This window comes from Ailuropoda melanoleuca, chromosome 6 (genome assembly GCF_002007445.2).
Source record: "Ailuropoda melanoleuca isolate Jingjing chromosome 6, ASM200744v2, whole genome shotgun sequence".
Taxonomy (NCBI): domain Eukaryota; kingdom Metazoa; phylum Chordata; class Mammalia; order Carnivora; family Ursidae; genus Ailuropoda; species Ailuropoda melanoleuca.
Window position 1 is genome coordinate 56,906,398 of NC_048223.1, and position 14,436 is coordinate 56,920,833.

The 14,436-nt window shown below is 36.0% G+C and overlaps 1 protein-coding gene across 12 annotated transcripts in view; it reads left to right on the plus strand.

Moving 5' to 3' along the window:
• LYST (lysosomal trafficking regulator) overlaps nt 1-14,436 on the plus strand; it is a 175,432-nt gene that overhangs the window by 78,117 nt on the left and 82,879 nt on the right. For all 12 annotated transcript variants that reach the window (XM_034662476.1, XM_034662473.1, XM_034662468.1 and 9 more), the window contains 5 exons: nt 1,343-1,588; nt 3,990-4,163; nt 5,121-5,270; nt 9,308-9,445; nt 13,545-13,743. In XM_034662476.1, coding sequence (XP_034518367.1) covers nt 1,343-1,588; nt 3,990-4,163; nt 5,121-5,270; nt 9,308-9,445; nt 13,545-13,743 — 907 coding nt within the window. The remainder of the gene's footprint in view (nt 1-1,342; nt 1,589-3,989; nt 4,164-5,120; nt 5,271-9,307; nt 9,446-13,544; nt 13,744-14,436) is intronic.

A 14,436-nucleotide genomic window follows, 5' to 3' on the forward strand; every position in this document is an offset into this window, starting at 1 on the left:
TAGTAAGGAGGGCAAGTATTGCATGGTGCACTGGGTGTTATACGCAACTAATGAATCATCGAACTTTACATCAGAAACCAGGGATGTACTGTATGGTGACTAGCATAATATAATAAAAAAAAATATTAAAAAAACAAAAAACAAAAACAAAAAAACAAATCCCAGATGATGCTGATGCTGTTGGTTCAGGACCACACACTGAGAATCCATGCTTTAGGGAGACCAAGGAGTTCATACAACTCGTGTTTCTTCAAATAATACTTTTAAATCTCTAGTTTTTGGTTAGTCCATTTGTTTTCACACACACGCACGCACACATAATACCTTAATCCTTTTATTTTGCTTGAAAAGAATTACATAATTCATAAAATTTAACATAAATTATCACAAATAAAAATTCGAAGGGTTTGATGTGAAAACTCTTTCTAGAAAGCATTTTTTTTTTAAACCTGGTTTAGTATCTTGGAGATTATGAAATCATGAGCGGAAAGTCTGGCAAGGCCCTGATGCCAGGTAGGACTTGTCTCCGACAGATGAACATTTTGTCCGCTTGCTCATGAAAACTGCTGCAGGTTTAAGGTTTTGTTTTGCCCAGCATAATCATATACAGTAGACCGTGTAGTCATGTTGGTTGGTATGCAAACATACCAGATGATGTCTGGATGAAACTGTATTTAAATCACCATGGTTGAAAGTGATCAAAGCCCAAGGCCCACAGCTTCTGTGAGAAGGCACTGACCACAGGACATGATTTCCCTGAGCCTGAGCTCCCTACCTGAAGTTAGAACCTGACTGAAACTACCCTCTGTGGGGGAGAAATATTGTAAATTCTTTTCAGTTTTAGCTGGGAATGATGATAGTCTGGAATTTTATTCTAGTAGAAAGATCTGGCTTACAGTCACTTTTAAATGAGTAACCAACCTATGAACAAACTCAAGGCAAAAATTTTGAATTCATTGACTCAGAGTTCTCATCTTATAAGGTTATAAAGATTAGTTAATATTTGTAAGTGCAAACAACAGGGCCTGGTATGAAATGAGTGTGGTATAAGACTCAGCTATTCTTAGTAGCAACAGTAAGTATAATTCATGTTTATTCTAAAATGACTAAAGCTGTAATCTTTCTCGGCCTTCACGAGGTTTAAACTCTTGGTCACTACTAATTGAAACTGATCTTTTCCTTTGTGGGGAGCCTCCTTGCTCCTCATGTTTATCTTTGTTTAGTGTAGTGTCTGTCAAAGAAAACAATTTGTTGGGTACCTTGTCACTTTGAAATATTTATTTGCTGGTTGATAACTTTTTAAATTTTGCTTAAGTACTAAAGGAAAATATTTGTGTTTCAGGAAAGTCTTTCAGTTGTTTATACAACTAACTGTCCTGCTCAGTATACCATCTATGAGCCAGTTATTAGACTTAAAGGTCAGATGAAAACCCAACTTGCCCAAAGACCCTTCAGCTCAAAAGAAGTTCAGAGCATCTTGTTAGAACCTCATCATCTAAAGAATCTCCGACCTACTGAATGTAAAACTATTCAAGGCATTCTGCATGAGATTGGTGGAACTGGTATATTTGTTTTTCTCTTTGCTAGGGTAAGAATCACTGATTATAGTTTTATCTGAAGAGAAACTACTTCTTTAATACTAATAAATTTCAGTGTTTTTTTTAAATTACAAAAACAATTATAAATCAACTATATTAAACTTTTAAGATAAACTCACATGTTGTTTAGGATGTCATCAAGCTTTCTGCCACACATGGTGGCAGAAAAAAATTTCTTTTTTGTGAAGATTTTAGAAGTTTTCTATTATCCAGAAATGTAATTAGAACAATTAAATATTAAATGTACCAGATTTAATGGGGTTCCTGGCTGGCTCAGTATGTAGAGCATCTGTTTCTTGATCTCGGGGTCATGAGTTCAAGCCCCACATTGGATGTAGATATTAATTAATTAATGTACAAGGTTTAAATTGTCAATGAGAAAAAAAATACATGTTATAGTAACAAAAAGAAGAAAGGTGTTCTTTGGACATTTGGGCACATTCAATGTGGTATGGCCATAGATAAGGAATATATATATATATTTTTAAGATTTATTTATTTATTTGAGAGAAAGAGCATGGTTGAGGGGCAGAGAGAGAGGCAGAAGGAGAGGGAGTCTTAAGCAGACTCCCTACTGAGGGCAGAGTCTGTCTCAGGGTCATGAGATCGAGCCCTGAGACAGACTCTGCCCTGAGCCAAATTGAAGTGTCAGATGCTTAAACCAACTGCCACCCAGGTGCCCCAGGAATGTATTCTTTAAAATAAGTTTTGTGAAACTTGTTTTTCGCATGCTTTCAGATGTGTGGAAAAAAACAAGTGTCAGCAAATAAGTACAAAAAATAATTAGAGTTTGTTTGAAGTTTTTTTAAAGAGAAGGAGAAATATAAAAAGTTTGACTAATGTCATGAGTACTATATTAGAATAAATTGTTTAATTATCTGTTCTACTTAGTTGTCTTAGGGCAGGGACAATATCTTTCCTGACATAGAGTAGACAGTCAATAAGTATATACTGATTGTTTACAGGGATTGCTGAAATCCTAAGTTGAGGGTACAAATGGTACTAATCATCTCTCCTTCCTCAAGGTCCATTTCGTTGTTTAACTAAAGCGGCCTTGATCTTCTTTCATCCTCAGAATTTTATTCCTAGGTGTAACTTCTGCAACATTCCCCAATTTTCACAGTCTCCCTAACTGACTTGCTTTCCTCGATGGGACCACCACCTTTGATTGATTTTTGCATTAAGGGGCACATCAGTGTCTGATATTATCATTGCTGTTCTTATAAATATTTTGTCAGCATTGACTCACCATACTCTAAGCTGTTTTTTTCTTTTCTTCTTCCTTTTTCAAATTTTTTTGCATCCAGTACCTAGTTGATTTTCCCATAGTGTTTTAAAATTAAAAGCTTTTTAACTCCTCATCAACACTTCATGACTGACTTTTATAGCTTTGTATAACGTATATCCTTGGTTTTCTCTCTTTCATGAAGTTACTGAACATAGTTTTGTTATGATTACTGTTACACAGTGACTAGATCCTAGAGAAAATGGTTAATCTTTTATTTTACTCACATTTAGGATCTTGACAATAAGACTTCTAAAGTATGTTGTCACACTTGCTTTCTTCACTGTTTTTCCTCCTCCCCTGCAAAAAATAAAATTTAGTCTCCTTAAAAACCTTGCACGCATAGGCTGCCTTTTGAACTGAACGTCTACCATCCAGCCAAATAGGTGACTTGCAGCCTCTGAACTGTACCAGGAACTCCAGGTTTAGGCCTTTACCCTTCTCCTGTCTCTCGCTCCCATCCACCTGCTGTTCCTGCTTTCTAGGGTTTTGCCATCTTTCCAGGCCATCTTCTCTCCATTGAGGCTTCCCTAACCCAAGCAGAGTAGAGTCAGAAATAGTTTCTGCACCGTTGTAACACTCATATCTCATTCATCTTTTCCTTTAATCGTGATAAGGTGTGTGTTTCATATATAGTAGTTGTCAGAAAGCATTGGTTTAATTGAAGTACAAGGCAAATCTGTGGTTTACATATATCTTATCTTCTGACTGGATAATAGGCCCCACTGGGGGCAAGTCTCATGCCTTTTACTTTGTTATCTTCCACAGCACGTAGTGCAGAGCCTGTTTGTTGATGGACTAATCAAAAACCTGAGGCATATTGCTGACATTTCAGATCACTAATAAATGCTACTGACTTATACAGTTAGTTGTAAATGCTATTTTAGTTCATTTATAGTATATTTAAGGGACCAAAGATCATGGGATTTATGCTTTTCATTTTTGTTTATTTATAATGCTTAAGTAATGACAAGTGAAATGTGAGCAAAAAAAATAGCTTTGAAATAAAACTGATGGTTGATGTTATATAATAGTCGATAACCATACATGTTAAAATTTTCTCTCAATAAATTAAAAAATATATATGTATATATATATTTTTTTAGGTTGTGGAACTCAGTAGCTGTGAAGAAACTCAAGCATTAGCACTGAGAGTTATACTCTCATTAACTAAATATAACCAACAGAGAATACATGAATTAGAAAATTGTAATGGACTCTCCATGATTCATCAGGTGTTGATTAAACAAAAATGCATTGTAGGCTTTCATGTTTTGAAGGTATGTCCTCATAAAATTTATTCTTACAGTTTCCTATGCAATGATATTTCTCTCTTCATTAGTCTTCCAACAACAGAATTTTGTGTTTCAGTTATTCCTGAAGAAAATGAAGGAAGCTCAACAGTATATATTTAATCAAACTAAGATACTCTTCTGGTTTTCTTCATCATTTACATAATTACATTTTTGTGTTGTTTAAAGCATTTTAGAAGAGTGTGAGAAAAAAGTTAACTCATAGAATTTTGATCTGGATGAACTGGAGCTGTCTCTTAGGGCTGGCCCCTCATTCTGTAGGCTGATGAAATTAAGACCCACAGAGATGTTGTTTGCCTCAGCTCCCAGTTATGGAAGAGAACCCAGTTCTCTGAACATCCAGTACTATGCCACTTCCAGTAGGCAATGCTGCTAGAGAGTTAGTTTTCTAAAGCTATACTAGTTTTTATTTTGATCCAGCTATCATCATATACTTAAACACCTTTCTAGCTAAAAGCATTTGGTAACATTGTGAAACTATTTCTCTCTGAGGGTACTAGTAGTAAGCAAAAGACTATCTCTTCACATGTGCCTCAACCCTCCACTCCTTAAAATATCGAGATCCATTCATTTATGGCATGAATCCTTAGTACTTTTTGGAAAAGTTTTAAAATCCTAACAGACTCATTGAATTTAAAAAATGAAAGAGAAACAAATAAAAATAAAAAATAAAAATAGAATGTTTATTTTACCTATATTTGAAACTGAATAATCATTTACAAATATTTGAAAGTTGGTATTTTTCTAATTTGAATTGTTTTACAAAACGAATTAAATTAAAGATACTCTGAAATGTTGAATTATTCACTAGTTTTCCTTTGAATTTAATGTTATGAATGCTAAGATTGAAAGCTTAATGTTTCTGTTGAATTTTTGGATTAATCATCTGTTAATGCATCTTGTATTAATGCTAATTTCCCATAGACCCTTCTCGAAGGTTGCTGTGGTGAAGATATTATTCATGTCCATGAGAATGGAGAGTTTAAGTTGGACGTAGAGTCTAATGCTATAATCCAAGATGTTAAACTGCTAGAGGAGCTATTGCTTGACTGGAAGATATGGAATAAAGCCAAGGCATGTGCTTTTATTTATTTAATTTTTTTAAGATTTATTTATTTATTTGAAAGAGAGAGAGAGCTCACATGCACGAATGTTTGAGTGGGAGGAGGGGCAGAGGGAGAGGGAGGGAGATGGAGAGAATCTCAAGCAGACTTCCCACTGAGCGCAAAGCTGGACGTGATGTGGGGCTCGCTCTCATGACCCTGAGATCATGACCTGAGCCGAAATTAAGAGTCAGATGCTTAACCAATTGAGCCACCCAGGTACCCCCATGTGCTTTTATTTTTAATGTTTGTAAAAAACATATGACATAAATTTACCCTCTTACCAATTTTTAAGTGTACAGTACGTTATTAACTATATATACTCTGTTGTACAGCAGATATCTAGAACATTATCATCTTGCTCTATTGAAACTACCCCATTGAACAACTTCCCCTATTTCTCCTGCCCCCCACCTGAGTCCCTGGCAACCACCATGCTACTTTCTGTTTCTACAGATTTGATTACTTTTGGTATGTCACAGAAGTGCAATCATTCAGTATTTGTCTTTCTGTGATTGGTTTATTTCACTTAGTGTATGTCCTTAATGTTCATTTGTGTTGTGGTATATGACAAGATTTCTTTCTTTCGTAACACTGAAAAATACCCATGGTATGTATATACCACGTTTCCTTTATCCTTTCTTCTGTCAATAGACATTTAGGTTACTTCCATAGATTGGATTTTGTGATTAACACTGTAATGGACATGGGTGTGTGAATGTTTCTTTGAGATCCTGTTTTCAGTTCTTTTGAGTATATACCCAGAAGTGGGATTGCTGAATCATATAGTAATTCTATTTTTAATTTTTTAAGAAATCTCTACACTATTTTCCATAAGAACTGCACCATTTTACAATCCCACCACCAAAGTACAAGGATTCTAATTTCTTCACATCCTTGCTAACAATTGTTATTTTCTGTTTTTTTGATAGTGGCCATCTTATTGGGTATGAGATGATATTTTATTGTGGTTTTGATTTGCATTTCTCTGATATTTAGTGATGATGAGCATCTTTTCATATACTTGTTGGCCGTTTGTATATTTTCTTTGAAGAAATGTCTATTCAAGTTCTTTGCCTGTTTTTAAAATGGACTATTTGATTTTTGTTGTTGTTGTTGTTATTGAGTTGTAGGAGTTCTCTATATATTCTAGATACTAGTCCCTCATCTGATATGTGTTTGGAATTATCTTCTCCTATTCCATAGGTTCAGCCATTCCATAGGTTGGTTGTTTCCTTTGCTGCACAGAGACTTGTACTTTTAAATATTCATCTAATCATTCTGGAGAACAGAACAAACTTACTACTTCAATGTAATGTTAATTATAAATGGAAATGTGGAGTTTATTTTCTTTGCAAGTTTTTGAGCAGCATGGGTAATGATGAGCTGGAGGGTTAGGATCAGAACTTGGCCTGACTAGAAACAACTAGAATGGTACTCACGCTAGAGAACATGTCACTCATTCAGATCAGCTGGGGACTTGCAATTACCATAAACACTCAAAGAAGATCCTGCTAAGAGTCTGGAGAGTCGAGTCAAGGAGAGAGAAATGTACATACTTCTGAGTAGGGCAGCCAAGTTGCCCAGGAGTCGTAGAGCTGAATCAGAGTTTTTAGGGCAAGGCTATGAAGTCTTGGCTTCATTATAGGCATAAGTTGAGAAACATGGGTGATCTTAAGTCTAGGCACAGCATCTTAACAACTGGATGGATGTGCTGGTCCTCACAAGGACCCAGCCAGGGAATGAATACAGGGCTATTTCCTTTCTGCCCTAGTTTTTGTTTATTGGTTTTTGTTTTTTGTTTTTTTTGGTTTTTTGGGGGGGACTTTTTTGTTTCTTTGTTTTTCAAGTAGGCTCCATGCCTAGTGTGGAGCCCAGTGTAGGGCTTGAACTCACAACCCTGAGATCAAGACCTGAGCCAGTGTCAAGAGTCGGATGCTCAACCAGCTGAGCCACCCAGGCAGCCAGTGCCCTAGTTTTAAACAATCTTCACGGTATAGGCTCATATAAGCTCCTTAGTTCTAGTGTAGACTATAGATTGTCTAGCACTATTTAGAGATAACAACATTACCATCAAACATAATTAAAGACCAATTCAAAGTATATACCTTTAGAACTTAAAAAAAAATCAGTTATTCCTAAATTTGCCAATACTTCCCCCAAATTTACTCATTATCAATAATGAGTTAGGAAGCTTAAAGAAACCTTTGTAATCTATTATTAATAAAGATTAATTTTGACCAAGCATGCTAGAGTAAGGACAGAATTATTTTTCTAATCTTCCTATAGAAAATTATGTTACAAAAGTATTGTTATATGAAAGTACAGTCTTCCAGTTACAAAATAAATAAGACATGGAGATGTAAGGTACAGCATAGGGAATATAGCCAATAATACGATAACAACTTTGTATAGTGATGGATGGTAACTGCATTTCTTGTGGTAACCACTTCATAATGTATATAAATTTTGAATCACTAAGTTCTGTACCTGAAACAAATACAATATTGTATGTCAATTATTCTTCAAAAGAAAAAAAAAGAAGCAATTAAAAAATATGCAGCCCCACATGGGGGAAAATATTATAGTGTTGTGTTAAGCAGCGAACTGAACTATTGGTTTTTTCTGAACTTACCAACTTTTAACTTTGTAATTTGTCATGATTTCTTTTCTCAGCCTGAATAAATTCTCATTTCAGAATAAAAAATAACCATAAATGTGTATGTATAAAAATATGTGTAATGTTGCATGAAGAAAAAGCAAATGTATAGTGATAGCAGATGTAAACAAACAAAGGCAGTATAAATATAAACATATAGTAAACAACTCAATTGTAGATCAGAAGATCGAACCTAACTAAATGGTCAACAGTTGTTTTAGTTAGTATTTCAAAAAGAGAATGCTAATTTGGGGTGGTTGATTGAAAACCAGAACATTTTTAACTGAATTCAGTAGTGATACACACAAATACTTCTGTGAGTTTGAAGTAAAGTTTTCTTTCCTATTAAATAATTTTTAACTGAGTTCATCTTTTGTTTTTGGTTGTTTGTTTACTTTGCCACTATTCTGTTTGGTACTGATTTTCAGACCTGAATCAAGTTTTCATACTTGGGCTGCCTTGTGCTCATTTCTCATATGCCTTGTTCTTCTAGGGCATTTTGACCCCTATCTTATGAAGAGAGAGGCCTTGGTTATAATAGTATGATTAAATCTGTCAATTCCTTGGCCTTTTCATTGTTCATTACCATCAAATAATGGCAAGAGAAGTAGAAAAACATGCAGCCCAAACCAGTTAATTTTGTCTTTTTTAACAGCTTTGTTGAAAGGTCATTTGGGACAATAAAATGAGGTGAAGATTATCTTTCAATATTAGTTATCTATAGAAGATTCCTCTTTCTCCATTATTGAGAGTAATTTAAGATTAATTCTACATGGGGGAGTCGTTTTTAAGGCACCTTAAAAGATGTTTGAAGATACACAGTAATCATGCACAGAATTCTGTTATTTGTACTTAAAAGTAAATCAATCCAAAAATGCAGAATTTTCACATTGTCAGTTTTTTCAATTTAGTGCAGTCTGTTCTAAAATTATTTAATTAAGTTCTGTATACGCAAATTATAGAAGTTTATGCATTTTTAGTAATGCTCTTTGAATAAATAATTTGTAAAGTTATATTGATAATGTGTTTCTCTGTATTGAATAAATCCCTCAAGATAATTCATCTCTGGAGAATACTATATATTAGATAACATCGCAGAAAGGTTAATGTACTGAAGCACCTAATGCAATATTGCATTCAATGTAAGTATTTAGAAATGAGCTATTGATTAAAAATAATAATAATAATAGTGTGGAGTAAATGTTAAGATTTGCTTTTTTCAGATAAATTTAATCTTTGACCCTGAATATACACTCAGTGATAGACTGATATATGTCTTCTAAAAAGCGAAAGCGTGTAGCGTGTTTTTCAGTAACCATGCGCTGATTGGTATGTGCTTATTTTCTCAGCAAGGAGCCTGGGAAACGCTGCTGGTGGCTTTAGAAGTCCTCATCAGAGCAGATCACCACCAGCAGGTCTTTAACATTAAGCAGTTACTGAAAGCCCGAGTGGTCCATCACTTTCTACTGACTTGTCAGGTTTTGCAGGTACTTTTCATGTAACTTTACTTTGGGAGATATTTTCCGCAATTATTTGTTTAGTAACTCAGTACTGTGAAGTCACATTTTTGTGGGACCTGCAATGGAAGGAATTTTTTTTCTGTGCCTTATCTTCCCTATTCTCCTGGATTCTTTCTTCTCAACCCCTGCTTCCTAGGGCTTGACCTTCACATTTCCATCATTCCTACTCAATTACCATGGAACAACAACTACTGTATTTCTGTGGTGTCTCTATGTTGGGATATAATAATAATTTTGTAATCTCTTGAATATCAACAATAGCAAAATTTTCACTTGTTGTGAGCCTTGCATAGTGATAGTACAGTGGCCAGTGAGATTTATCTGAGGCATGATTATTGCTAACTGAAACTTATTCCACATTCCTTAAATAACAAGTGCAAGTATGTTTTGTTTTAATAAGTATGTATTTGCTGAAGATCTGTCATATGTACTAGAAGTAGCATATTGCAAACATATCCAAAATATTATGTGAAAAAGTGGCACCTCACCAGAAGTGTCTGTGCTATGGCCTTGCTTCTAGTTAAATCTTTTGCTCTGCCTTCGCCATGTCCTTTTATCACTTTGGTCAGTGTACGAGAATATTTTTCAAGGTCGTTTGTTTTTTCAATGAGGCATCTAGTAGAACTTTATCAGATCAGATAAGTTCACATATTCCCTGGGAATAGTAATTATGTTTTTAATGCCTTTGTTTGGATGACATCAGTGGCTTCCCATTGTACTTGGGATAAAATCCAGAATCTCTGACAATATCTAAATAGAGGCTATATGCTCTGGTGACCAGCCTCATGCCACTGTAGCCCCCTGGCTTTTTTTCTCTTCCTTTAACAAGTGAGTCTTTTTCCCATCTCAGAGCACATGATATTTTTTTCTGACTGAGAAGTTATTGATCCTTTTCTTCCCATCTGGCCACCTCCTGCTTGTCCTTCATATCTCCACTTTAAATTTACTTCCTGAGAGAAGCCCTCCCTTCTCTATCCATCTAAAGTAACCCTTGCCCTTCCCCTAAATCGCTCCACACATCTGCATTTGTTAGTGTCATGTCGTCATTTTTGAAATTATGGTTTATTTCCCTCTGTAAACCTGCTGAGGGCAAGGATAATGTTTTTTTCTTTTTCTTTTTTTGATTATTTTTTAAATTTAAATTCAATTAATTAACATGTAATATACTATTAGCTTCAGAGGTCGAGGTCAGTAATTTATCAGTCTTATATAATACCCAGTGTCCATTACATAACATGCCCTCCTTAATTACCATCACGCAGTAACGCCAGTCCCCCCCATCCCACTCCTCTCCAGCAGATAGTTTTTTCTTGATCACACTGTAACTCCAGTACCTGGCACATACAGACACCCAATAAATATTTGTTGAATGAATAAATTCTAAAAAAACAAAAACGTTTTATTGTCTTTCTTCGGCCCTGTGGTAAATTAGACTGCTGTCTTCAGGAATACAATACAGTGAGCTCTGGAGGCCCCTTGCTTGCTGAATAGTTTATGTAACATTTATGCAGCAATTTTCTCTAAATCAGTTTTTTTGTATATCCATTTTGAAACTTGCTGACTAATTTTCAAAGAGTTCATGGGACAGTGTTAAGTTCTTATTCAGTCTTCCATGTCAGAGAAGGAACACTTGTAAACTAGGAGATTTCTCTATGTATATTCTCATTTCTATATATTTATAAAAATGCTAGAAAAACTGAGGTACCAATTCCTTTTCCTGAAAAGTATATTTCTTCATCCTTCTTCATTCAAAGAGCCCATTATCAAATTAACAGTTATAAAGAATTGTTTTATGTAAGGTATTGTGGGAAGTATATAAAGAAATGAACTTAATTGCTGTTTTTAGAGTATCTCAGAGTATTTAAGAAAGAGCAGTAAATTGGTAGTATATTGGATATTGGGCAGTTTCCTCAGCTCATGAGTACAGTGTAAAGAACCTGAACTAAGTTGATGAAAACAGGACTGTAAAAGTAGGAGCAAATATGAAGGAGATTGTAAAGAGAATTAATAGGGCTTGATTCTGTCTAAATAGGAGCTGCAGGAGAAATGAAATATGTAACGCAAAATTTCCACCTGGAGACTAGAAGGGTGATAGCATCATGAAAGAAAGAATTGAACACGCAAGTTTTGTCGCTTTCCATTCTGCATCTGAGATTACAGTGGGGCATTCAGCAGCTGTGACCACTGGACACTTAGATGTGCAAGATTGGAACTGGGGAGATGGATGAGAGGGACTATCTGCATTGAAGCCACAGGGACCGATAAGCACTACAAGATAAACAGTGTAGTGAAAGGATTGTAGAGGGCTGTGGCTTGCACCTCCGGAAATATCCATTTTCAGGTGTGAAGCAGGAAAAAGAAACTGTTGAAAGATGTAGAAAGAGTAGTTGAAGAGCTAAGAGAAAAACCAGGAAACAGCAAAGTGAAAGCCAGGGTGGGCAGAGGGGGAAAGAAAAAGTTGGTCTTCAGAGCCAAATAATGTGGGAAGTTCAAAGAAAATGTGGACAAGTAAAGGGCCACTGACAGAAATTCTTAATGACTCACAAGATTTCAGTAGAATGAAGAAGGCAAGAATCAGGTTTCGGGGACTTTAGGCAGCACGTGTGGTAGATTCATTGGAGGTAGTGAGAATAAATAATGATTAAAAAGTCTAGCAGCAAAAGAAAAGAGAAACAGAAAGTTAACAAAAGGTTCCCAAAGTTCAAGTTAAGGGATTTGGTGGGGGGGCGGGGAGCAGAGGGAGAGGAAGAGAGAATCTTTTCTTTTTTTTTGTGAGAGAATCTTAAGCAGGCTCCATGCCCCGCACAGAGCCCAGTGCGCGGCTTGAGCTCACAACCCTGAGATCATGACCTGAGCTGAAATCAAGAGTGAAACACTTAACTAACTGAGCCACCCAGGTGCCCCAGGGGATTCTTTTTTTAATGAAGTAGAATACCAGTGACTCTTTGTAAGGGGTCAGTGGTGAGGTCAAGATTGAGGAAACAGGGCCTGGGATGGATTTGGGAATGAATGGCTGGGGTGGGGACCAGGAAAGGGGAAGGCACCAGGGGCGTGATTCCTGTGGCAGAAGCAGCACTGATGTAGCAATTACACAAGAGTAAAAGAAGAAAAGTAGGTGTAGAGATGTATTGTTTTTCAGATGTATCACATGTACGGGGAGAGGGAAATGAGGAAGTTTACCTCCCTCGGTCTTGATCTAGAGGCCAACTGCTACCTATTGGGGGGTGGAGTTGGAGAGTATAAATAATGTATTTATACCTGTCTTTATGTTTAGTAATTGCTTGGCATTCTCCCAGGTCGCCTTATACGAGGCACTTATGATGCAGCAGAGAGGGTTCAGAGGTCTGGGTGTGAGTTATAGCTGCACTACTTACATGTTTTCTGTGTGGTTTAAGATAGTCATATAATCACTTGGAGCTTCACATTCTAGAAATGAAGGATAAAACCTGTCAGAGCTGTCGGGAGAAAGAGCTTTGTAAACTGGCACACACTGTAGTCATGTAATCACTCTTGTCTGTCAGGAATTTCTCCTTGCGATCCCATCGTAGTAGTACAGAGGTGGTGGTAGTAGTCATAATAGTGCGACTATTAGCTAGCATTTATGTGGGGCTTATTGGATGTGAGGGGCTCTTCCAAGAGTCTGTGTCATTTAATCCTTGTGACAACCCTATGAAGTAACATCATCATTCCCATATTATAGATAAACTGAGGCATGGAGATATTAAATATGCCCCAAATCACCCAGCTAACGAGCGGGGAAGCCAGAATGCAAAGCTAGGTGGTTTGGCTTCTGAGCCATGCTTGTGTTTGCCACAATATAACGTTGCCTTGTTAATTAAGATAAATGGGCTAGAAGTAACTTGTCATTGGTTTTAATGAATTTTTAATGGCAGGATTGCTTGAATTGGGAAGTAGCAACTCTGTTTAATGGTAAATATGGTCAGACTAGAGTAGTAAACTAACACAGTTCTGTCTTAAAAGGAAATCTGTTGCTTAAATGAAAAATGTTAGTTAAGTTGACAGTTCTCTTGAAATCTAAAGAGAGTTTGATTTTTATTTTTTTCAGGAACACAAAGAGGGGCAGCTAACCTCCATGCCCCGAGAGGTTTGTAGATCATTTGTGAAAATTATAGCAGAAGTCCTTGGATCTCCTCCAGATTTGGAATTATTGACAGTTATCTTCAATTTCCTTTTAGCAGTTCACCCTCCTACTAATACTTACATTTGTCACAACCCCACAAACTTCTACTTTTCTTTGCACATAGGTAGGTATAATCATTTTTTGTTAGATTTTGGATATCTCGATTTTCAGTATTTTTCTTCCCACTCAATCCACATTTGTTTGATACTCATTGACTGGCTTCTGTGTGCTAGAAACTGCCGTAATTACACACTGGGATTGGGACAGGGCAAAGGGCTATAGAATGAACCAGACATGGTCTCTGCCTTCAGAGAGTTTCACTGCCAAAAGGAGAGAGGAGACAAGTACTCAAATCACTATAGTAAGAAACAATACCTGGTAAGTACCTAATAGATAGAAAAGAAGGACTGAGTAGATTTTAGAGGAGTGAGGGTCTCATCAGACAGCTGTGGAGAAAGAAGATTTAATAGATTCTATATCTGACAGAGGCATTAAAGAATTAGTAGAATTTGAGAGGTATATTGGAGAATTAGCATTCCAGATGAAGAGAATGACTTAAAGGGAGAAAAAATAGAGAAAATAAAGAATGATGGATTTTACACAAGTATAAGGATCTATAAAGGATCAGTAAGAAACAATACCATAAATATAGTTTAAGGCTGTCACTTATTTATTTTTTCACCTAAGGTCATATTAAATGGGTCCTTGAATGTGAGGTGAGAGAATTTGAACTTATATTCTGTTTAGAGGTCACTGAAGGGCTTTGTTTTGTTGTGTTTGTTTTGAGCAAAGAAATATGATGGAATTAAATTCAGGA